The sequence below is a fragment of the Passer domesticus genome, chromosome 2 (assembly GCF_036417665.1).
Source record: "Passer domesticus isolate bPasDom1 chromosome 2, bPasDom1.hap1, whole genome shotgun sequence".
NCBI classification, from domain to species: Eukaryota; Metazoa; Chordata; class Aves; order Passeriformes; family Passeridae; genus Passer; species Passer domesticus.
Window position 1 is genome coordinate 68,970,933 of NC_087475.1, and position 25,101 is coordinate 68,996,033.

General features: G+C 37.8%; 1 protein-coding gene and 1 long non-coding RNA gene across 20 annotated transcripts; one reads left to right on the forward strand and one right to left on the reverse strand.

The window, feature by feature from the left end:
• Positions 1–64: 64 nt before the first annotated feature.
• On the forward strand, positions 65–24,419 carry LOC135294162 (uncharacterized). 18 transcript variants are annotated; one of them, XM_064409061.1, is made up of 9 exons: positions 65–1,989; positions 6,147–6,319; positions 7,454–7,541; positions 10,171–10,256; positions 11,808–13,579; positions 15,953–16,038; positions 16,621–16,666; positions 18,174–18,360; positions 22,916–24,419. In XM_064409061.1, the coding sequence occupies exons 4-8, from the start codon at positions 10,189–10,191 to the stop codon at positions 18,326–18,328; spliced, it is 2,127 nt and encodes a 708-aa protein (XP_064265131.1). In that variant the 5' UTR covers positions 65–1,989; positions 6,147–6,319; positions 7,454–7,541; positions 10,171–10,188; the 3' UTR covers positions 18,329–18,360; positions 22,916–24,419. The 18 variants fall into 18 exon arrangements, with proteins under 18 accessions (XP_064265131.1, XP_064265137.1, XP_064265133.1 ...); XM_064409063.1 differs by having other exon boundaries at positions 1,937–1,989; positions 6,233–6,319; XM_064409075.1 differs by lacking the exon at positions 10,171–10,256 and adding an exon at positions 7,627–7,766 and having other exon boundaries at positions 1,985–2,121; positions 11,812–13,579.
• On the reverse strand, positions 22,609–25,061 carry LOC135294169 (uncharacterized). 2 transcript variants are annotated; one of them, XR_010356325.1, is made up of 2 exons: positions 23,150–25,061; positions 22,609–22,987 (listed from the first exon to the last, which is right to left on the reverse strand). It is a non-coding gene; the product is annotated as an uncharacterized LOC135294169 (long non-coding RNA). The 2 variants fall into 2 exon arrangements; XR_010356326.1 differs by having other exon boundaries at positions 23,075–25,061.
• Between the last annotated feature and the right edge of the window lie 40 nt (positions 25,062–25,101).

A 25,101-nucleotide genomic window follows, 5' to 3' on the forward strand; every position in this document is an offset into this window, starting at 1 on the left:
CCTAACTACTCTTGACTTTCTTATACACTGAATGACCAAATGACTAGGAAATTTTGTCACGAACATGAGTATGTAATGAAAAGAATTTAGATGGTTATCTACTATTTTTGTGTCACAGTATCAGAATTTTGAAAATTGCAAAGCCAGCCTAATTTTTTAATAGATAGTTCTTTTTTTACTAATTTTTGTAGACTATTTTTGAAGAGGTCCTAAAAAATACTTCATCAATAAAGTCTGAATGCCATGAGAGCTGAAAATCCAGGTATATAATGAAGTATCTTTCTGTGGGTTTCTACACCTATTGTACAAATTTATGCTTTAAGTACTTGAAACAACTTAAAATGTCTCACTAGCACATGCATTGTTAATATATTGAATTATGTGTATGTGTAGAAAGGAGACTCCCCAACTATATTCATTATCTTCCTTCATTGTCTGTTATTCATATCAAGTATCTACTGTATTTTAGTTTTCATTGTTATCTTTTTCCATGTCCCAGAAGAATCATGGATATCATTCTAAATGCTCAGTAATACTTCAATTATGCCAGAGTTTTTATATTTAAACATGAAAGCACATTTCAAGTGTGGGGAAGATACAAAGGTTTTAGACTGACTTACTCTATTTTACTGTAAGCTATAACTTGATAAAATTTATTGAGGCTTATGTAATATTCACACAGTGCTAAGGCATGGCAAAAAAGAGCTGATTATTGAAGATTGAAATCTTGGGGTTGTTTAGCAGTACTTAATTGAATAGGTACTAATTTGTACTGTTCTAAGATGGTGCAGCTTTTCTTGTGATACCTTTTTAATTATTGGTGCATGTGCAAATCATGCTGATCAATTGGCCTACAGTTTGAAAAGGACATTTAGGAAAGGGAAGCTTTGCAATTTGTGTATCAAACATTTGTAAATCGCTTCATCTGTGCAGCTGTATTTTAAGGTAAGTACAGTGACACGGTAGGTGAAAACCCACTGGAATTACTGTCAGTGTAACGCTTCTCTGTTTCATGGTGTAATCATTTTATGAGGATATGACAGTCACGGATCATGGACAGACACATCTCAGAAGCTGATTTTGCACTATATAGGTAAAAAAATATGTGAGACACATGTTACAGATACTGAATTTCTCATGCCCTCAAAACCAAGGAAAATTAGTTATTTGGTAAAAATGTGCAAGAAATGTAAGAACTTTCTGCTTAGCTAGGCAGGGGAACTGAAAATTCTTACTGTCTGTACTTTCTGCTGCTGATGATAATGTAACTAGAATGAAGGTTTCTCACTGTCCACTTTTAAAATAATTTCTAGTTCATCATATTTCATGAAATAATGATAAGGTCAGGTTGGGTTTTTTTAAAATTTAACTAACGCATAGAGCCATAATACTATAAATAAAAATCCTAAGTTTCTCCTGCATACTTGAAACTAGTGGGATGTTTGGTAAGTAAATTTAAGACTTAACTTTTCTAAGCATGACATTTAAATGAAAATTAATTTGTAGTATATACATAAATTGATTCATTCTCAAGGCATCAATATAGCAGACCACTTAGCATCAGCTGTATAGGAAAAAGTGGTTCTAGTTTTACTGCTTCGTCTAAGCTGCTGTTTCCTGGTTTATTGGTTTACATCCCAAATTACCAAAAGTTTTCATCAGAATTCTTTGGGTGATTTAGTTTTCTTATTTTAATTTTGTATAGATAAGAAAAAATTTACCAGCCCAAGACCAAACCCTAAAAAACCGGTGTGCTGGTTTTTGGTGGGATAAAGTTAGTTGTCTTCAGAATAGCTGGTCTGGGACTGTGTTTTAGATTTGCCCTGGAAACAGTATTGATAACACAGGGGTGTTTTTGTTACCGCTGAGCCGTGCTTACACAGCATCAAGGCCTTTCTGCTCCTAACAGAGAATTGGGAGGGGACAAAGCTGGGGCAGCTGACCCCAGCTGACCAAAGGGAGATCCCAGACTTTAAGGCATCACAGCTGGTATATAAAGCTGGAGGAAGAAGGAGTGAGGGGGTTCAGAATGGTGGTGGTTGTCTTATGAAGTAACAGTTCATGTGATGGAGCCTGGCTTTCCTGGGAGATGGCTGAGCACCTGCCTGCCTGTGGGAAGTGGTGAATGAATTCCTTGTTTTGTTTCGCTTGCATGTGCAGCTCTTGCTTTACCTGTTAAACTGTCTTTATCTCAAACCATGAGTTTTCTCACTTTTACTCTTCTGATCCTTTTCTTCATTCCACCAGCAAAGATTTGAGTGAGGGGCTGTGTGGGACTGAGGTGACAGCTGGGGATAAACCATTACAGCTTGGTGTAGCACTGCTGATTTTTTTAAGATGTGATGTTAAATGATTTCCTGTGAGGAATCCTGTCTTCTGTTCTTGTAGCCATACCCTCTTGAGGTTCATTTTAATCTATTTTGCCATGAGGCATAATTTTTTAAGCTTTTTGTGTTTAAGAAGGCCAAGATTTCATCTGTCATCTGTCTCTTGAAACCTTTTGCAGAGATGGTTGTTTCTCTGCTAGTAGATCACTGAAAACAAGGCTTTCTCTAGCTGAGATAGGACTCATAACATTTATATTTAATTGTTTGGTTTGTCTTTCTTGTTGTAATTTAGACTGTTGTTTTTTTCTTCATTTAGCTGAACAGTAAGTTTCGTTCTCAGTGGATTGGAAGAATCCTCGCATTGATGTGTAACATGTAGTTTTAACTGCTGCAATCATATTCTCTGGAGGAAATGTTTTTGCTCAGTGCTGGTAAATCATGGAGATGTTGAGACTTCAAAAGAACAGACACATGTATTACAATTCCCTGTAAAAAGCATTAAAAAGACAGTGTTGAAATTAAATTGAAAGTAAGCCCTCGCTTTAAGTGATCAGATGTTTCTTGTGGATCAGATGTAGAAATAATTCCCTTCAGGATTTCTAGGTTGATGCTTGTCTCATCTAATGTTTATGTTCTCATCCTTTTGAAGTAAAAGCAAGAGCAGAGAATAAAGCTCTCTATTAGTATCCTAGGTGAAAATCTTGTACATCAATAATTTTTTTTTCTTTTTATAGGCTAATTGGTTGAAATTAGCTTCAAAACTGCTTATTTTGAGTTCACAGAAAAATGTGTGAAAGTATAATTGGTCTTATTTTGAAAAAAAAGTAACAGTTTGTCAAGGTCTGATCATCTCAAATTTGTCTTAATTTATTACTGTAGTAATGGAGGTTTTTGGTGGTTTTTGGTTGAGGTGTACTCTCAGTGTAATTCTGATCAAGGATAAAAAAAGCAGTGAATTATTTTGTCTGGAATTGGTCTTTGCAGTTTGCTTTTAGCTGATAGTGCTGCCTCTTCGTTTCTCTGGTAGGCAGGCAGTCCTTGACCATGTCATGTGTACCTTACTGATTTACAGTGTTCTTGCAACAATATCATGTTGTGCCAAGCCAGAATATATCTATGAAATCCGAAAACAAACAAAAACATCAGTTGTACGTGCAGTCTTTTTAATGATGTTAAATTTTTTGGTTTGTTTTGTTAGTCCAGTCTAAACTACTGATTTTAAAAAGGCTGAATTCTATCAGTCATGTTGTTTAACCTTTCTAAATTGCTAACAGACTAAGAAGTTCTGCTTTAGCTTACTGAGTAAACATTTGCTTATTTCTAAGGAATGTATTGTATCATGTACAAATCAGTCTTAGTCATAGGCCCATAATCCTGTGGGCTATTATATTATTCATGATACTTTTAATATTTTTTTTCTTTATTTATTAACCCTAGGTGTGGGTAGCCTGTATTATAGGTTATAATAGTCTGTGAGAAGTTACAGAACAGCTTATCCCACATCTTGCTCTTAACCATTAATAGTTTCTGAAGGTTCATGAACCTGGCTTAGGAGTGGATGGACTGTATTACTTTCCCCCATTTAGCATATTTCCTGATTGCCTACAAGTCCTTTGCAGGCACTTTGACAACAAAAGTATAGACACGGAATGGTCTGCCTGAAGCAGGTCAGGTCTGTATGTCTGAGCTGCATTTGTGGCTCTTTGCAGCCATTTGCTATATGTGCTAAAGACTCAAGGAATATTTAGCATTTTTCTTCACTTTTATGGAGACTGTGCTTATGGCAGTACAGCAAAAATTCATTATATAGGATTATAAGTTGAATTATTTGTATGTAATACATGGATGGCAGAGCATTGTGTTTCATTCTGTTACTGATTTGTTCCTGCAGTCTAAACTGAGTTCTTGATTCTAATAATACTTAGGTGCCTTTCTTGGTCCTAGGTCTAGGTCCTCTTAGATGAGAAGCAACAGATGAAGGTCACAACATGGGAAATTTGTATTGGATAGTGCTTTGTGTAATCTCATCCTTGGAATATTCAAAACTTATACGGGCAAGGCACTGAGCTATGAGCTCATGATATTGCTTTGAATAGAGGTTGGACCATATGATCTCCAGAGGCCCTTTCTGACAGAAGTGTTTTGGTTATAAGTGATGGAAGGAGAGCAGTGTCCAGAATATCAGAAGAGTTACCCCTTACCTATCAGAGCAGAGTTTTAAATCACTAATGGAAGTGCTGCCTGGTCTCAAGGTGTTGGATGCTGGCTGTGATGCTGGTCTTATTCTCAGGTGGACGCTAAGTTTCTGGTTTTAACTTGCAGCAAAACTGGCTGTACCCTTTATTCTGGTTATGTTGTTTCATAGCAGAGTTGCTCACAGGTTCCTGACAACACCTTTAGCTGCTCCCCTTTTCTCTCCCTCAGTGTCCGTTTGTTAGTTGTATTGTCTTTCCAGAACTAGAAAATAATAGTATATATTAGTGCTTCTCTAAGGTAACTTTTTATTTTCTGCCCAAAGACAAATTTCTGTTGATGCTCACTAAATTGCAGAATTGAAAGACAGTTTTCTGCACCTATTCATCCCCAACACTAGGAATAATACAGGGCTGTTTTTTAAAAACGAATCATCTTTAAGGGGGTAGTTCATCATGTCTTTTCTGTATCTCTAGCCCTTTGGTAAAAGATATTTGAAAAGGAAAATGAGTGAATTAAAGTGTAGTATGCAGAAATAGTAAAATGTGGATGCTAACATGATGAAGTATGGAGATTTGTTGGAAAAGGTGTAATAATGTCCATGGAATTTTAACTGACTGCTCTGTGGTTTCTCAGTATTTCATAGAGCATTTGAGATGCACAGAATGAGTGCAACAAGTGTAATATGTTCTGAATAGCAACATTGTCTGCAGTTACCAGTGTTTGAATGTTAATGTTGCTATAATCTAGGTTAGAGGCTGGTTACTTAATGTTTGCTGATACTGTTTTCTTTTACTATTTTCCTGTTGTAAGTTCCACACCCCCCCCTTTTTTTTTATTCTTTAACTGCTTTTTTCTCATCTGTGTGTTTGTTAGTGCAGTTGTCTTCATACTCTGTCTTCAACTCTGGATCCATCTCCTCTTTCCCTTCCTTTCTTTATAAACTTGTAGTGTGGAGAGCTACACCTTATTCTCTAATTTTTTAATGCCTTCAGTCCCATGTGGATTTAAAAACTGAGCATATAGTACCCCACCCCCTAAGGTGTCTATTTGAATTTTTTTCTTGTTCTGTTAAAAGTACTATTTTGTGTATGTTTGTCTTCATACTTTTTTTCCTCCTTAAGTTTCCAGTGTCTTCTTGTGTTTATAAAACTCATGCTTTTGTTCCAGAATTACAGTCTGTGCTTTGGTGGGTAGTTAGGTTTTTACTAAAATTTTGCTAATTAAAGTTATTTTAAATACAGATAAAATCTGTCATCTTTCACTGAAGGTTCCTAACAGGGAATAATTTACTACTTATCTCTTATTTCCAAATATTTAAGTCTACTCTCATTATGCCCCTCTTGCTTCCTTAGTTTCTCACCCATATTTTTCTTCAACTTGATTCTGCTTGTGTTTCCTCTCAAATTTCATTTTACATTTGTTTTTGGTGTGAATGTGCATTGGTAAGAAATGTCAACACTCCCCCTGTAAATCTCATTTTTACTTTTAAAACCCTTTTGTTGTACTTGTTTATCTTAACATCCTGTTACAATGTCTGTGCTAGGATGATGTGTCACAGTATGTGGGTAGTTTTATTTTCTGGTTAAAATATTTATTTATTTATTTATTTATTTATTTGAACAGTAATTTTAGAGTGCATGACAAGATGATTGGTACTGTATTTGCAGTGCATAACATTGGCATTGGTTCCCATCATGTTCTCTTCAAAGGACTAAATGTGGCCAGAACTTGAAACTGGTTCTCTGAGCCTTCATGGAGGAAAGGCTGGTGAAACTGCAGGGTTCTTTCTCTGTATTGTAAGTACATCCCCTTAAGATGTAATTAGATCACTTGGAGTGTTTCATGTTGTCCCTTTTTTTCACCTTAACCTACTTTTTAACACCAAGTCATACTTAATAGTGCAGAAAAATTGAAAGAAAAAAATGGCACCTCTTCTCATCTCTTGGCATCCATCAGTTCATCTATTTCTGGAGGAGTTGTTTTGTTTCTCTTTTCAGTTTTCAGTTGTGTCAGGTGAGATATTTAGGGTGTCTAGGAGAGGTTGAAACAGCTTGTTTTTCACTTGTTCAAAAAGTAGATGTTTCATAGTGGGCACAAGTATATTCAGTACATCAACATGTTTTAAACAGTATATTCAGGATTGAGTTCTTTAATCTTGATCAACATAGTCTATGACTAAGGAGCCAAATTAGGACATCTAAATCATGTATTAATTAATTTCATGAACTAGGCAGGACAAAGATCAGTACAGTCATCCCACCTGAAATTTCTATGGAGTGAATGGACTGTCATTTGAAACTGAATTGCTGTTACCTCAGGAATGTAGGGGTTTTGGTGGGTGGGTTGTTTGGGTTTTTAACCTTGGAAAGCAAAGTGCTTGCACTTTGCCATGTATTTGATTAAATAAACAGCTTCTAAAGGCATGCTTTAATCAGAACAATTGTATGCTATTCTCTGTATACTCTCTAGATCAAGGTCTTTTGTGTCTGGAGTATAATAGGGCAGCAGTCTGACTGATTATACATTGCACAGAACTGTATATACATCATTCCTGTATAAAAAGTGAGCCATCTCTTTGAGCACTGTGATAGATTATTTTATTTTATAAAGATATTTAAATCTCAGCACCAGGTGGCAATGCTGCTGAGAGTTATAAATACTGAGTTACTTCAGATTTAAATCAGTTAGTAGGATCTTTACTGATTTGGGGGAGAGAGAATTAATTTACAACACTAATGTGTAAACATTTCCTACAAATCCTTTGTGGTGAATTTCCTTGCTGTAAGGCAACCTGATGTGTTGCTACTGAAGGTACTCACATGTTCCCACCAACCACTTCTTTGTCTTAGCTAGACACTCTTTTTCCTTCTTGCTTTGGAGAGTTAAATGAGCATAACAACCAAGTATGTACTTCTTTTCTTTTGATGCAGGATCAAGGCAGGTGATTCCACCCACAAGGAGAGTGGTAGAGCCAGCAAAAGACTATAGTGGAAATACAAGGGCATCATCTGGAGCAAAGTAGGAAAGGGTGACAAAGACTGTTTCTTCAGCAGCAAAGTGCTAAGTTGAATACTCAACTGTCTAATGGAATTTCATCTTTCAGGAAACCCAGTAATGCTGGCAAGTTTTGTGGCTTTTTCCAGCTGCTTGATCACCTGATAATATAACCCAATTTTCCATTTGGTTTTGCGGAACTAGATCTTCATTTCAGTGCTAAAGGCAAGATATGTAACAAAAAGGCTGGTACCTTGGCTTTTTTTTTCTTCATTCCAAAATTATAACTTCAGTTTTTACTTGTTTAAAATTAGAATCACAAGAAATTCAAGAATGTACTTGGACTTACCAGATGGGGAAAGTGAAGTGTATCCCAGTAAATGCCATCTTAGGCAAGCTGCTCTGCTGTATTTTTTATGTTGAAAACACAGTCCAGAGACTTTGGAGATTAATGACGGCATACGTTTCTGAAAGACCATGTACCTCATTGCTAAATGTCATTCAGAATTGGATTTTAAATTTATCTCCACCTTGCCTGATGATTAGGAAACATTACTGGTTGTCAAGCACTGGAACAGGCTGCCCAGGGAAATGGTGGAGTCACCATCCCTAGGGATATTTAATAGACATGTAAATGTGGCACCTGGGGACATGGTTTTGTGATGGACTTGGCAGTGCTGAGTTAATGGTTGGACTCAATGATCTCAGAGACTTTTTCCAACCTAAATGACTCTGTGATTCATTACATCAGTGACTGCAGGCACTGATCAAGCCGATATCAGCTTAGATGCATGCTGGAGGTGAAGTCTGTACAGCTGCAAATTATTCACTTTTTTGGTTTTGCCATTTTTCAGCAAAATGTGACTAATTGCTTTAGATTAATTAGTTAGTGTGTTCTACTTCAGTGAAACTTCATTTGTTTCTCCCGTTGAAAGTGTTGTCTGAGCTCTGACTCTCAATCAAGCTGGTCAGTGCTACTTTGAGCAGTAGGGTACAACCTTAAAGTCACATGTAACAGAGTTATGGCAAAAAGCTTTTAGTACTGTCTAAACCGTAGGCTGAGAAATTTAAGTGTGTTACAGAAGGGGAATTCCTGTTTCAACGAAGATACCATTGTATTTTTTCAGGTCTTTTTATTACTAACCAGGTTTCTAAATGCCTAATATGCAGCAAAATTTAAATACCAGCTGAAATGGTATTCCCTTTTGCATGTGTTATATGCCTTTAATAACAGCTCACTAGCAAATGTCTCTAAAGAAGAGAAGTCTGTCTCCATGCTGGTTCTTGTTTTTTTCGGTGGTTATATGCCATATGATTTTACAGTAAGAGAAACTCTCAAAAGGCATGTAGGTGGACTAAAAGAGGAGGAACAAACTTAATTTTATGAAAACAAGTAGACAATTAACTTAATTGAATGCAAAAACTGTTAATATGATACAGGGTTATACCCCAAGTAAGAAATTGTAGCTATGCCATCACAATGCATTAGAATATTTCCTTGGAGTAGTATTTTCTTAGAATCAATTGAAAAACAAAAGTTACCTGGAACCATGAAGTATAATACATTTTATTGTTGTACACATAATAGTTCATCACTTTCCTTTTTGCTTTAATCCTTTCTTTAGGAAATTCAAATCTTTATAAAACTAATTTCCTTGAACTGTTATAAAACCTCCATATTTCCAAAGCACGGAAATTACATAGTTGCATTTATGATGAACTGTTGAATGTCACTATTCATGGTCATATCCAGGTGTGCTAAATAATCATCCTGGATCACCATTGGTATTTATTATTTTGACATGCAACAATTTCAATGCAGTAACAGCTGTTAGTTTGTCTGGATCATCCAGGGGATTCTTTTCCCATTATTTGGTGGATGTGGTTTTTTCTGTTTTGCATTCTAAAGTGGATCCCATCCAGTGTGATTTTCTTTCCTGATTCAGAATTAATAGTAAGGAGACTAAAGACCTTTAAGACTTTAAGACTTTTTTTTCTCATTTCTGAAATTCTGATGCAACATCCCAGCCTAAGAAAGTTTCTGTCAGCATTGTCCTGAAAGTGTTGTCAGATGTGTCAGGGGATAGATGTCAGAAACATGCTTGCACCAATATTAGGGGTGTTCATTTCCAGCAGCAGCAGTGCAAATTCACATCTGGGAGAAGTGATATTAAAAGTTTAGCTACAATAATATCAAGGCAGGAGAAGTTCATTCCTTTCCTGTGCCAGTGCTGACATGGATAATTTAGTTGTCATTTCTGCAGTTGTTCTAGCAGCACAAGGACTTTTAGGTACAACAATAAATTCTTCTCAGAATTGGTACACAGGTCTGATGTTTTATTTCCCACTACATTAAAAACAGTTTAAACTCGACATTATTTTCTATTTCACTGGTAAAGGGGTTTATGAATCTGAAAACTCCAGAGAATTTCCTTGTCTAAAACCAGATTCAAGTTATGAATTTTCTTCACCAAAGAAGGAAGTTAATGTCAAGATTTAAGATATAATCTTGGATTAGTATATGATTTCTGCATATGTGGGCTATATGTAAGAAAGTAATCTCTCCAGCTACTATTGGAGGTACTTCACTTTAATGTAATTTATTTCAATAGACAAATAAGATCTAATCTATCCTAAAACTTTGGCATCCTAGGTCTCTCTTTCTGGAGAGATGGAAGGCATGTTGCTGACTATGGAGTGTATTGTGAACAGAATTCAACATGGTGTGGACATTGCCATGTAAGCCATAGGGCACTGTATTGAAAATACACAGATCTGGAAAAGGAGAAGTCAATTTTCAATACTTGGCAAAAAGCACCATTTGGACTTAAATGCCAACAGTTGAAGAAAATCCCATTTCTTAGTAGGATTTCTTATGTGGATGCTATTATAGGGAAATAAATTTCATGTGCTTTCTGACAAGATCACCATGGATATCTGTAGTGTCCCTAGCAGCGATATCAAGACACCAAGACTTTTGAATCTTGCTGCAGTCAACACACTTCACTGCTATGCTGAGAAGGCTGCTGCTGTCCTTTGCACTCAGAGAATTAGGAGGGTTTGCTTTGTAGCATTCAAGTTAAGGAAGAACTTATAAGAGACTAACGGTGAATAAATTTAAGAATGAATGAAGGGTAAGAATAGATTCCTATACAATTCCCATTAGTTCCCAGCCTGCCTCCTAGTGGTCAGCTTTCCCACTACACTGACAGTCACCCTTTTATGGTTTGTTTTGTATCATTTCTCTCAAGACATTTCAGAATACAGCACTTAAAAAAGCAGATAATTTTACGTGCACATTCCCAAAAATCAACTAATTTTACCCTATAATTATAGCTGCTGCTTTGCCTTAGTGTGAAGTACCATCCCAAACAAAGGCTTTCAGAAAAGTGAAGAATTACAGAAAAGGAACGGGTCTTTTGTACAAAGATTTATCAACCAAACTTAGCTCTGAAAACCTCATCTCTCTGAAGAATTGAAAAGAGAGATGTTAGGTTCCTGGATGGAATCTTAGACTGGGGTTTTCTTACAAGTTTTCATTTCAGGGTTAGCTGGCTGATGGGCCAAGGTCAAGATTTCAGAGAAGTTAGGGCCGCTTTCTGTTAAATTTGATGAGAAATTCAGACAAAATAAATAAGATGTTCTGAAAAGAGCTACCAAATTAACTGTAAACATGTCATTTCTCCTACAGCATCCTAATTTTTCCACATTATATTATTTTTTTTGTAATAAAATATGAACTATTTCTTCTAAATATGTATGATTCGACACTTTATATACTGAACAGTAAATATCAGAGTTGCTGTAGTCATTGTAACTTTACATTATTTGGATTTTGGTTAGTATGCTTTGAATTTGAGTATTTGATCTTAATGGATGACATTGTCCTCTGCTTTGTACCTTTCAGCTCCACATGGCATTTACTGAAATTTCAGAATAGCACCAGCTAGAAAGGCATCGAGAAACAGAGTGTTTGGTCTAATGATGATTTGCGATACTTTTTGTAAAGCAAAGTTATTGAGATGGCAGCTGGGTTTATTTAAATGGATTTAAATGTTCAGGATGTTCCTGAATTGTATTGATTAAGCATTTGTTTAATCAATAGAAGGTGTTAACTGTGATAGTATCAACTGAAAAATGCAGAGAAGTCTGTGTTGAATCATCGTAGTAACATAAAGTACCTGTTCTTCAGATAGAGCAATAATTTATTCATGGTGATCAAACTTAGTGGGGGCTTGGTTTTTTTATTTGTTTGGGGTTTTACATTTGATCTTCTTTGTTTTCACATAGGGAGTCAATTTTAAGCAAGAACCCTCAATACCTGTTAATAAAAGCAAAGCAGAAGAAAAAGAGAAAAAGAAACAAAACAATGAAAAGTAATCGTACAGAAATGACGAAGAAAATGTTATGTGGAGTAGCTCATCATCCAATTCCAGGTGACCATGATGGATCAGAAAGTGAAGAGGATGACATGGAAGAAGAAAACAAAAAATCATTGTGTACATTCAGCAAAGGCCTGGAGGATCCAGTAACAGTTTGTGAAGAGCAGCCTAAGAGTAGTGATGAAAGCCTGAAAGAAGCTGCAGGGGTTTCAAGAGAGAGTTTTCTGGTCACTGTGCCTGAGGTCTCAGTGATGTCAAATAGTGCATGGAAAAATGAATTGCCTGTAGAAGGTGACAGTTTGCTTTCAAGAGATGTAAAACCTTTTAGTGCTGAAAACCTAACCAAAAATGCCTTAGATGATAAGGAAGCGAAGCAAAGGCACAAAGACAATCTTTGCAGTTTCCTAACAATAAGCAATGATAAAAATTCCATCCAAGAAACAGAAGGCATTTCTGAAGACTGTGATATGTCATTGTTAAGCACAGAAAACAAACTGAGATTGTGTCAAATTATATGTGAACCTGACTTGGAAGCCAAGCTGGTACATTTAAAGAGTGAAGAAAAAGAAATCTCTCACTGTTGCAGTTCAAGTGTACTTGATAATGTGCCTGATAACACAGAGGGCAAATGTCCATTAACAGCAGAAGAAACTAGCTCCAATGCCTGGGCTTTTTTTTCAATTAATTTATCTGCTGAGGAGTTGCAGATAGGCTTCAATACTCCAGTTTCTCTCTCTCCTTGCTCCGAGAATAAATGTGTAAGTGAACAAAGATCTCAAAAATTGAGGAAACCTGAACAGACTCATACGAACAGTTCAGCAGAGCTAAACTGCTATCAGTCAAATGAGGGATTGGTAAAGGAAAACCATAATGAAACAGAAACTGAGGAAGTTGGCAATGCAATAAGCAATGGTCTGTCTGGATCTCCAACTGGTAAAGTGCACTTTGATTCCCTAGTGGAAGCCAGGGCTGCCTTCATGCCGGGTTCAAGTGAAGTAAATGTGCCAATAAATGATGCTACACCAATGACACTGAAGAGGAAGAGATACAGGAGAATTGTCAACTTAGCACCAAAGTTTAACCTACCAAGACAGATCTTTGCTCATACACAGGAAGGGAAGGACATCCTGGTAAGAGAAGATATTCCCCAAAATAGTGTTTTAGAAGTGAGGCAAAAATACTTTCTAAGCAAGAACTGTGGAGAAGGACATGAACAGGACCATGCATTGCAGGAATATTCCTCACTCACTCCAGATGCAGATGCTCTGTTACGTAATACTACTTACATTCATTCAGGACAATGTTCTCCTACATCAAAATATGCCTGCAGGGTTTGTGTTGATTCCAAAACAAAGGAGGAGCAAGCTACAACTCTTCAGCCACAACAGGTAGTTAATAAAAAAGAGGACAAGGGTGAACATGTTTCTTCAGAGGTTACAAATGGCCAACCAGATAATTTGTCTTCTGTTGAAGTTGTTTCTGAATATCTAGAAGACTCTACTACAATGGCAAGCTGCAGTGAAAATGCAAATGAAGCAGACGACTCTGAGCCAGCAAAGGCATCACAGCTTGAAGATTATCAAGATGCAGATGTGAAATGCAGTTTTCTGGGACTTCCCTTATCATTGGGATTTGCTTTTCAACTTGTGCAGCTCTTTGGTTCTCCAGGTCTTCCATTGGGTATAATGCTTTTCTTTCTACTCCTATGTAAAAAAAACCAAACCTACAATCCCCTCAAAACCACAAACAAAAATCAAAGCACTCCCTCCAAACCAAAAAACAAATGAAAAGACTATAGTTAAAAGCTAATTTTTATTGCAGTTCTTAGTTAAATATTAATGCTGTTGAAACAAATTACTGCTATTTTTGTGATGATTTTTAGTTTTTACCTAAAATCCTCAGTCTCTGTCAAAGGGGCTTTTGGTTTGGCCTTGAATTTGCAGTCTTTTTAGTAAGAAAAATTAGCTTTAAGTCCAAACATGAAATGCTTGCTGAACCTTTAATATATCCTAGTAAGACTTTTCTGTGCTGATTACAAAACTAAATGATGTTTTAATACTTCCTACTGAGTAAGACTTTACTGTGATGATTATGGAACTAAATGAAAATGTGGTATAAAATGTGTGCACTTATATAAAGGCTGAATGTTTGATTTTATATTCCAGAGAGTATTTTTTTTGTAGAATTTTCATACACATTTACGTGGCTTAGATGCATTTGAAAAACTTTCCCAAAATCTAATTTGGTTTGAAATTCAATATCAGGCTTACAAGTGAATGTCTTCTTTTTAAGTGTACCTTATTAACAAGTGTCCTGGTGTTGTATACTTGCCTTCCAGAGCTCCCGATGTCTTATTTTTGTACTTTCAGTTTAATACTTTTAAGTTAGCAGGTAAAAGACGAGCAATCCTCAAAGGAATTGAGTGTGCCAGCCACCATTTCCCAGTATACTGCAGGCTAATGTAATCCCACAGAGCTGTAACCAGTGAAAACAACAGTTTTGTTTGGAAGTCACCATAGAACACCTGCTAGAAGAGACCTATTCCCTGTGCATAGTGTTTTTCATCTTCTTGGGTCCAAATTTAGTGGAGAAACTGTAGCTTTCATTTAGCCAACGAATAGAATTAAAAAACACAGGCCAGCTTTTCAGTATACTTTTAAATTTGTATGTTTCAGTAGAATTTAAAGTTAAGCATGAATTTTCATGTGTAAATTTTAATCTGACAACTGAGGAGCAGCTTGTTATTTTATCTGCTCAAACTGACCTGAAGATTGTGTTGGTTTTTAAAAGTTGGTGGCAATGCCACCTGCCAGAGCAGTGATGCAAATCATAGGAAGCATTATTTGGCTTTAGGTCCCTAAAGGGGGACCTAAAGGACTGCTTTATCTAAATCTGGCACCACACACCAAAGAACTTGCCACACAGAGCTGAAATTAAGCAAGGAAGCACCGTTGATGTCCTCAACTATACATATAACACATTTTTCTTCTCCAAACTTGGTGAATCTTAATATTTGTTATTTTAAATTTCATAATCTAAGAGGGAGTTTGCCATGACTTGAAAACAGTCATCTTCCAAGAAAGAAAAAGAATAACCAGGCATTCAAAAACACTCAGTAGGTTAGTGAACCAAATGTCCTTCTTTTCTGAGTCAGCAACAGGTGACATTCTCTGGAGTTTAGGTGAGTTTCCTTTGGAAATAACCTTCAAGAAATACAAATCCACCCCGATATCTCTCTGAAACTCTGCCATCTTGTGATTGCTGACTGCTGGGGTTTTCCCACCAGAGTTGTGCCTGGCTGGCCACGTTCTCCTTTGTTGTTATTATTCTACAATTCCAAAAATTATCCTGCCTTTTTTTTTTTTTTTTTGTTGTGGTGTACAGTACATTGACAGGCAACTATTTATTTATGCATACATTTGACTGGTATTATTTTACAACATTTGGAATTGCAGTCAATCTTTATTGAAATTATTTTGGAGGGGATTTTTTTTTGTAAATAAATGTATTTAGTTATTTATAAATGGAAGATTTAATTGCATGTCTTGCTTTTATGGTTCTTATAAGACTAGAATATATTTCAAACAGTTTTTCTATAAAGAACCTCTTTCCAGCTTCTTAAGTGGTGTTACAGTTAAAACATTTTAGGACACACCGTCTCTACTAATAGTGCACAAATTCTTATACAAACATTTTAAATTTTAAAGGCTGTTAATTAAGTTCAATTTATTTTAATATAATGGCTGAAAACTTTTTTTTTTTCTTGTGTGTGCCTATTTTTAAGGGAGTATGGGGGGGAAATGAAACTGTGGTAGGAAAGTCTTCATCTAAATAAAGAAACGAAACCCAAATCTCCTTCCCTCTCTTTCCACTCTTGTGCACTGGCCTTAGATTCCAGAAATTCTAAATTCTGATTTTGCTACTGGCTCATTTAAATATCTGAATTTTAAAAAAAATTATATAAATAACATGTGCAAAAATTGTAATTCAGTGATATATTTTGGCTGTGGAGAGATCTGAACACTCAACTGCAAAAAATATTTTCTTCTGCAGAATCCTTGTTGCCAGATGATTATATAGTTCCCCTTGACTGGAAAGTTTCAAAGATGATCTATTTACTGTGGAAGACCTCTGTGGAGGTATGAATTTTAGGGGATTTTGGAAGGCTTTCCAATATTTCAGGTGCGAAGGGGAATTCTTCAGTTCTTTGTTAGTAAATTTGCTTTAATATCCACAATGAGGTGACGGATATTTTTTGTCCTCCTCTGAGTATTTCTAAAACCAGCTCATCAACATGGTAGGATTCAGGTTTTAAAAGATCAACTTCAGAAGTTTGTGCAACTAATAGTTAAAAAAGGGTGAAAAACCTTTGATTCCTGTGTCTTGACCTATGTTCATTAAGTACAAGCTACCATCATTCAGATGTTTTCTGTCTTATAGTATTCTCTCATCATCTGAGCAGATCTCATCCTCCATCACCTCTGCTAGAGCTGCAGCAGAGAAGTTATTCTGCGTGACTGTGGGCAAATTAATTATCTTTGTCTAGCTCGAAAGTGTTAACTTACAAATTACTTTTTTTCCTTGTCTGGTAGTGGAAATCAGGAAAATCCTGATTACAATGAACTAGTTTTTATAAAATAGAGAATGGACTTTGTTCTTGCCCAAAATAACGTCTCTTGTCACATACTTTCTTTTTGCTGGACTATTGTTATCTATTTTAGGAAAAACAGAAACCAAATGGATTGCAGAATGAAGATGGCTTGACTGGTAAGTCTATTCTGTGATACAAAAACTGTATAAAAATGTTCTTATCAAAGTGTTTTTCATTACCAGTTAGTGATAACACTCCTCTTTGTGCAAAAGCACAATGAAAAATTAATTTGTGCTGCCATTGATTGTGTCCATGGTCTACACAGCTATGCTTGCCATCATCACGTCATTTCTCCTCATCTAAGTGCAAAAATTGCCTTATAAAGTTTCCTACATTGAAATATTCCAGTAAGTAGCTCAAGTTTATCCATTCTAGATCAAAATCGTGTTTAGCATGATAAACAAAAATTTCTTGAGACTTCTCTTCCCTGAAAGGTTAAGTATCTTCAAGTTAATTAAACTTCATTATCACTAAAAGTTGTCAGCATAATAATAGAACCATGGAATTATTTAGGTTGGAAAAGACCTGTAAGATCATTGACCCAGCCATTAACCCAGCACTGCCCCAAGTCTGTCCCTCAGTGCCACATCTACCTGCTTTTTGAACACTTCAGGAGATGATGATTTCACTACTTCCTGGGCACCCTGTTGCAATGCCCAGGTTGCACCCTTTCAGTGAAGAATTTTTTCCTAATATCCAATGTAAACCTCCCCAGTGCAACTTGAGGCCATTTCCTCTTGTCCTGTCATTTCTTACCTGGGAAAAGAGACCAACCCCCACCTGGCTACACCCTCCTTTCAGGCAGTTGTAAAGAGCAATGAGGTCCCCCCTAAGTCTTCTTTTCTCCAGGCTAAACACCCCCAGCTCCCTCAGCTGCTCCTCATCAGACTTGTGCTCTAGACCATTGCCTTTCTCTGGACATATTCCAGCACCCCAGAGTCTTTTTATAGTGAGGGGCCTAAAAATGAACCCAGAACTTGAGGTGTGGCTTCACCAGTGCTGAGTACAGGCAGACAGTCACTGCCCTGGTCCTGCTGGCCACACTACTGCTGATACAGGCCAGGATGCCACTGGCCTTCTGGATCATGTTCAGCTGCTGTCAAACAGCACTTGAGGTCACACACCTGGGCAGCAAGAGATATCAGGGTTCATGTGAAGCTCTGGACTTCTGCATGCACTAATTCCTGCAGTGTGGAAGTTAAGGGATAAGCTTGCTCGTTGTCTTTTTCTGTGATTTCCATATTAATGCACTACAATTTCACAGGTTCTGTAACAAGTTTAAAAATACACAACAGTAGCTCCCTGAAATCTGGTAGAATTTGCTAAAATAGGAGAGATGTTTCTCTATTTTACAAGAAAGGCTGCTTTTGAAGAGGCAGGGTAAGAGTGGAAATAGACACAAAAATGCATGGGTGTTGTCTCTCACTCCCCACTCCCTATAAGAGACAAACCAGAAAGATTTCATTTATTTTATAGGCCATTTAGGAGGCAAAAATCAAGAGGATGCTGGTAAAATAAAAGCTTGTTCTATAAATACTCTATCCTGACACAACAGAAATGAGAGACTATGTAAGGTAATTTCAGGTGGTTATGGCTGCAGTTTGTAATTTCTTTATTTTTTAGATGATATTATTGATCTGGAAGATCTAAATAAAAATCTCCAAGAGAATCAAGACTCTTCTGAAACACTATCAGACATGGAGCTATGTCAAGATGTGATAGAGGAAAACATCATAACCTGCACTGGCTGTCTGGATACTGCATTTCATCAGTCATGAGTGACTGTCTTAAATTTTGCATGAACAAACAGGTAATCAGACACTTTGTGAATATTTTACTCTTTTATTATGTTTAACCAGATATCTTTTTATTATATTTCACCAAATATCTAAAAAATATTTTTGTTATAATTTTTAAGGTGCTTTTAGTATCCTCCAATTTACTTGGGTTTTAATTGAGTTGGGGTTGAGGGTTGTTCAGATTTTGTTTCGTTCAGGCCTGAATGGGGAAAAGGGAAGGCAGTATTTTGTTATTAAAGCCATATGATTTTATTTTTTCCTCTGAAATCTAAAACATCTGTGGTGAAGTGAAAGCAGCAGGGTAGGATGCCTAAGAAGTGGAATTTATTCCCACTTTGGTTGCTGTGGCAATCTGTTGTGAGTCATCACAGTCCTACTTTCCTTGTCTTTTCAGCATGGAGAGTAATGCTGGCTCCATTAAGGGTCTAATTATGAAAAGAACTCTATGAATAATAAAACAGTATTTCACCAAATTATGAAGAAGTGGCAGTTCTGCTTTTCAGTGGAGAAACAGTAGCAAGAGGTGACAGTAAGACTCCATATATTGAAGTGTTAAATTTTCATTAATGTTTTCATTTGGTATGACAAAGTGTGCTATCGTGTTCTTGCTTGTCTCATGAATTTTTGAACCCTTGGTAACTTGGCAAAGTTTCTTTGGTTTGTTTATGAGAGATATTCTGGGAAGATTGAGATAAAAAGGAAGGATTATGGGTTCCAGCAGGAAAATGCTAGCTTAACTTCTCTATCATTTGCTGTTAGTTGTTCTTTCCAAAATGGAAAATGGATTAATCAGTAGTTTTTAAACAAACAAATGGAGGTACATAGAAATAGAATAACTTGCACCATGAGCAAACTGAGTCAGAAAAAGATTCCATATCCTGAGGCTTAAATTATTCCCATCCAGACATCTCAGGACTGCTAGAATATCATCCACATGGGGTGTGGTCAGGGGGTCTTTGTCACCTGTGCCCTGTGCCTGACCTGACCATGCCTCCAGTCGATGGCTGGAACAGGAGTCAAGGAGGTGGGGGTGCATTGTGTTGGAGCTGTTATGAACATGGAAGTTTTCACAGCGGATATTCATGTCACAGGGGGAGTAGTTGAACAGTTTGGGTTGGAATTGAAACCTCTTGAATGGGGTTTGATTTGATTATACGTCATTGATGACAAAAATTGCATTGCAGGCTGATTAGCTGGTACCAGCTACCAGTGTAGGAAGATGAGGGAGATTTCTGTGAACCACATGGCCCAGAGATCACTGATCTCACAAGGTGCTCTCAGCACAAATCATTAATAACATCAAGAACATCCGGTAGCAGTATTTTCCTCTTAAATAATCAGATACTATAATATTGGGTAAGCAAATAAAAAATATTTTCACAAAATACTTAAGCCTACACCTGCTACCAATTTTTAGAAGCTATTTATTTGTAATGTTGCAATACAAACAGTCTAGAGGCAGGATTTTAGCTTATGGTCCTGACTGGATGTCCGTGTGGTTTTGTGTCCTAAGCTATTATCCAGAAATGTCCAGGCTATTGATTAAATGTTTATATGCTAAATAAACAGATGTGAAGAGCTTTATCTTTCTGGGAGAAAATGGTGAAATATGAAACTTCTTCCTTTTGTGCTTCAAGAAAGAAAAGACACATGCGACCAGATTATCCTGCCTTATTTTCGGTACCTTTATCTGGTTGTTGAATCTAACAAACTGATTTTTTCCCCATTAGATTTACTCCCTTTGTCTGTCTGCTGTGCTACTCCCAAAATTGTTTCAGCCTTCCTCTCCTGCTTGTCATTTGCGCAGCAGAAATGTCCCAGAGCCCTGCGTGTTCGTCACCCAGGCACTGTCTGCTGCCAGGAAACCCCAGTTTGCTATGTTGTCTTGCAGTCTAACGCTCTACTGTGTCAGCTTGTGTTAGGTCTGTGGAATATAGAATGAGAGCAATGCAGACTTTGCCACAAAAGATGACTCCCTTTCAGTGTTCGGCTTATAAAAAGGCCTTGCACTGACTCTGCAGGGCTTGGCCATTGAGATCTGTGCTGGAATGGGGAGATACAGCTGGAGCTTCTGTTGGGAGCTTTTGTTTTGCTTTGTTTTAGTTCAGCATCTGAAATGAGTCAGGGAAAGTCCTGAAGGCTGTTGGAGGGAGAGGATGAGACACCCGAGGTCAGATGGGTTTAGGCTGCTCTGGAGTTGGGATCTGCCAGCTCAGACCAGGCTGACGCAATGGGTGACTGCTGCCCAAAGTGTGAAGTGCCCTTCCTCCCAGCCCTGCTCCAGACAGCAGCTCCAGCACTTGCTGGCTGACACGAAGGCTATCATTTAATTCAGTAACCCCACAGCAAACAAATCAATACTTTCCTGCTGAACTGAGGCATTTAGATAAGCTACTGTAAGGTCCAGCTCAGTGCCAAGGCTGGGGCAAGGGAGCAGATGAGGTCGTGCTGCTGCAGATATGAGGAGGGGACGTGCAGGGTGTCCTGTCTGGGCAGCAGTCAGCTCTGATATCAGGGGCCAACAAAACCTTCAGGTGGAGGACTCTTTTAAGCTTTTACAAATGTAGGATGTTAGAAGAATTAAACCAAGAAAAGTATGTGGAAAGGAAGAAGCATGTCTTAGGGTTTTCAGTTGGCTCATGCTCACTGTCAGGCACAGGACATGGAGTAATGGAGATCCCATGTGAGTATTCCAGTGCTTCCACAATGTTTGTGTGCAGGCATTGTAAAAGACAGGTGAGTTTTCCTGATCAGTGGTGCCCCTGGCTTTGAAGGATAAGGTTGTCTTTCCTCACCACAAAATAATTCCCCTCTGGTTCCTGATTAAAGCAGACTTGCCAAAAGTGATGTCTCAGAGTGGTTGTGAAACTGCTCAAGTGAACAACTGTAAATGTTGAAATGGATTTCATTCCTTCAAATGTCAGGGGGGAAATAAAAAACTAGAAAAATTGAGACATTCCTACTAAAAAGATTTTAAAATCATGGGAAATCAAGGGAGAGCTAATATGATCATTTTGGTCCTTTTAGATTGGAAAGCAAACTGAGCATTACTGGCCAAGTAATTACTGCAACTTAATCTGTTAGCCAGATGAACATAGTTCTATATTCATGTTGTGTGAGGGTGTTTGTATTCCAATGGGAGGGTGAACAGTGTTCCTCTGTGAAAACACAGGGTTAATCTCAAGCTTTTGTGAGAGCTCCTTATTGCAGCATTGGCAGCACATCAGTATTTGTTCTGGAGATTAAGCAAGAGTTCCCAGTTTGAGAAATGTTGAGATCAGTGAAAACAGCATTATTTTGGTGCCTAGAAGTTCTCCTTAGACCAGGACTCACAGATGCCAGTGCAGTACAAATGTGTCTGTTCAAGCATTTATCTGCGGGACTACTGCAAGGCAGAAGCTGACATGTTTCTTTTTGAAGTACAGCAGTCAGTAACTCCCTGCAGGAATACTTCTTCCACAACAGCCCTGAAGGGTGTGGTTTTGATGGGACAAATCTCCTGATAACCTGAGTTATCACTCCTCCTTTCCCTGACTGTGCTATTCCCAGAACTTCCCTTTGATGGCTGTGATGCTTCTGAGTGAGGCAGTTCAACTCTAACATCTAATGCATGAAGACGTCCAAAAGGTTTTTGGTCTGAAACAAATTGTCCTAGAGCCCATGAGATCAGCAGGACATGGGCAAAAAAGCAAGAGTGTATAGCTGGGACAGGCAGGACTGCTTTTTGGCTAAAATGAAAAAAATTACTCTGAAGGATACAAAGCAGACTAAAGCAGCTTTCCAGTATTGCCACAGAAAATATCATCCCATGGTCAAACCCTTCCAGTTGCTACTTTGATGCACAGATAATAGTGAAAAAAATTACCTGCCCTTTGACATTTAACCACTAATATTAAACAAAATGAAGCATGATAAAGTTCACAGAATTGTGACCAGAAAACCTCACCTGCCTTTTACAGTGCTTACCAGGAAAACCTGGGCTCAAAAAATCATTCAAACAGAGAGTCAAATTACCTGGGGGAATAAGTGCTGCCCACAGCTGTGTTTCTGCAGCTCTCAGGAAAGAGTGACAATTGGGTTGTGCGGGTGCCTCACGGGAACTCTATAACATGAAAGCGTATGAGGTCCTGAGTGCATGTAACAGGGGAAACAATTCACATTGTAACAAAAATATTGAGATGTAACTGTACTGTGGTGGTGTTGGTTGAACAGCTGTTCATTATTTAGGGTTTGTGATGTGTAGAGAAAAAAAATCAACATGTTACTCGTCTCTTTATTTTTCAGCTTTGAGGTGGTAAAGTCCTTGCTGCCTCTAGTTTTGACATCCAAGTTATCTTCGTTTTTCACTCTTCTTGCATTCTTGTATTTTTCCTTTGCTTTCCATTGTCTACTTCCTCTCCATTCTTTTTAACTTCATAAAGAAATAACTAACAGCTGAGTATTAGAAACTTTAAAAAACATTGGACAGATTCTTCTCAGTCTGAGGGCTAGATTATCTGTTAAATCTTTTTGCTGCCTGTGCTGTTGTGGAACTTCAGCAGACCCTCTTCTTTTTTTTTATTTCAGAAACTTCTCGCTTTAATTCCACCATGGAAGGACTTCAGTTGGCCACCAAGGATTTTAAATGTGAGGGATAAGCTGGAAGAAAGAAATCACAGTAGAATTTTTGGTATACATCTTTGGTCACCTCCCCCCAACACTGCCCGCAGTATCAACCTCTCTGACCGCGTAATAATCATCAAAATTGAGATAACTTTGTGTATGACAAAAGATCATTTTCTGAAGCCATTTGGGATTTACACTTTGTCAGTACATCCTCAAGTGTGCTGAAGAGATTCAGAGTGGAGACCAGAGGCATCTGTCTCTATGGGATGTGAGCTTCAGGTTGTGGTATTTCATTCACTTGTATCAGGATCTGGATATTGCCACAGGAACAGGCAGTGATGCTCACCTGTAGGGAATGGTGCTTGTTACATGTCATAGCTGCCTCCTCCTGCCTTCACCCTCAGTCATAATTGCACCCAGTCCCTTTATAACTTCATATGGTAAACATCTTCATCTGTCATTCCTATTCACTCAAACAGGGGTGCACAACTTCCTTTCTTTTCTTCTGAAACCAGGCTTTAGGCTTCCCCTCAGCTAAACTCATTTGGGAATTTGGGACTACAGAAACAAGAACATTTCACTATGGAACTGATTCAAACACGCTGAAGAAAGGGTGTGTATGGTTTGTGGTAGACTGAGAAGATGTATGACTAGCACTGGTAACTACTGATTTGATGTTTCTGTTAGTGGTGTTGGAAATATTTATGTATGTAGAGAAAAACCAATCATAATTAATTATAAAGAGCAACCTCTATCAATTATGAGGCATGCATAAAGCTGGACACTTCCTTGCAGGGAGAGGGAGTGACAGCTGTCACCTCATTTAACAATAAAAGTGTGAGAAATATTGAGGAGAAGCAAGAAACTTGGTTGTGTCTACTTGTCAGAAATAATATTTCCCACTTGTGCAGCTTGCAGATCCAGAATATTTCTCCATTTATTCTTTGATCTCCTCTTCCTCACCTTTCCCTGCATTTGTTTATGCATCAGCTGAAGAGCCAGGACTTCACTGAACTCGTGCTGAAGCTCCACCATGGTCAAATTTGCTGATGTGTCTCCACTTTCTACTTAAATGCTGCATCTTCATGGAAGCAGTTAACAATGTATGTATTTCTAAATTAATGTTGTACCACTGGCAAAATTTTCTGGCTGCACTGTTTGAAGACACACACGTGGATGTGTGTGTGTCTTCCTTGGCTGGAAATGTCCTGCTCTCCTACCAGCAGAACATTATACAAAAGGGGAGGAGGAAGGGAGTTCATACCCCCCATAACCAAGCTTCAGACTTCTGTGTTGTACTAGTGGCAGCAGACAAGTTAGTTTGATTTCAGGAAAATGTCACTCAAGGATTGATACTGTCTTCTTACTTCTATTTATTGAGCGAGAAGTCTGAATGCCTCTATTTTCTGTTACTGAACCCTGGCCTTCTAGAATGCTTGAAATAAAAATAGTTTTCAAAATCTCACAGTACTCTTGTATGGGCAAGTGATGTTTCACTCTTGAAAGAGTGTTGCCAGTTCAAGTTTACTTTAACCCCCATCTATGAATTTCACTTTTTTTTTTTTTCTTTCCTGCCATATTTTCTCCACTTGCTTCAGTTGGTGTGCCATGTCCCTGGGGAGCTAAGCTTTCTCCCTGTGTGTGAACACTCTCTTTAGCACTGTTTGGAATAAAGCTCCAGCACTGGGGTTTGGTGGTGGTGTGTGCTTGGGAGCTGGAGCTGGCTCCTAACCAAGCTGGGCATGATGCTGTGTGTAGCTCTGAGAAGGGAGGGTGTGATACCACTCCAACTGTTTTTGGTTTTATTGCAAACTGTAATTTCTTTGGCTTCTTTGGTGAGCAAGTTAATGGAAAACAGGTTTTCTTTAGAGGAGAGAAATATTTAAAACTTCCTTGACTTTCTCTTATGATAATATGTTCGAAAAAAGAAAATAATTAGGGTGGTGTAGTGAGCGTGATGCACGCGATCATTTGTTCAGTGCTGGGCAGTTCTTTAGCTACATCCCCTTGGCATCCTTGTGGCTTCTGTAGCTGAAGAGGACTCGGGTAGCTTGTTGCTAGGAAAGGGACGGGAGAAGAAGTCTCCGTGCATACCTGGTGTCCTGTAACCAGCCCCACTCCTCTTTCGGGCTTTGATGATTCATTCC

Coding starts and splice junctions, on each gene's coding strand:
- LOC135294162 (XM_064409061.1), top strand. CDS start 10,189: ATGGAAGGCATGTTGCTGACTATGGAGTGTATTGTGAACAGAATTCAA. Junction 16,039..16,620: donor TGTGGAAGACCTCTGTGGAG/GTATGAATTTTA, acceptor TATCTATTTTAG/GAAAAACAGAAACCAAATGG. Junction 16,667..18,173: donor GAATGAAGATGGCTTGACTG/GTAAGTCTATTC, acceptor TTTATTTTTTAG/ATGATATTATTGATCTGGAA.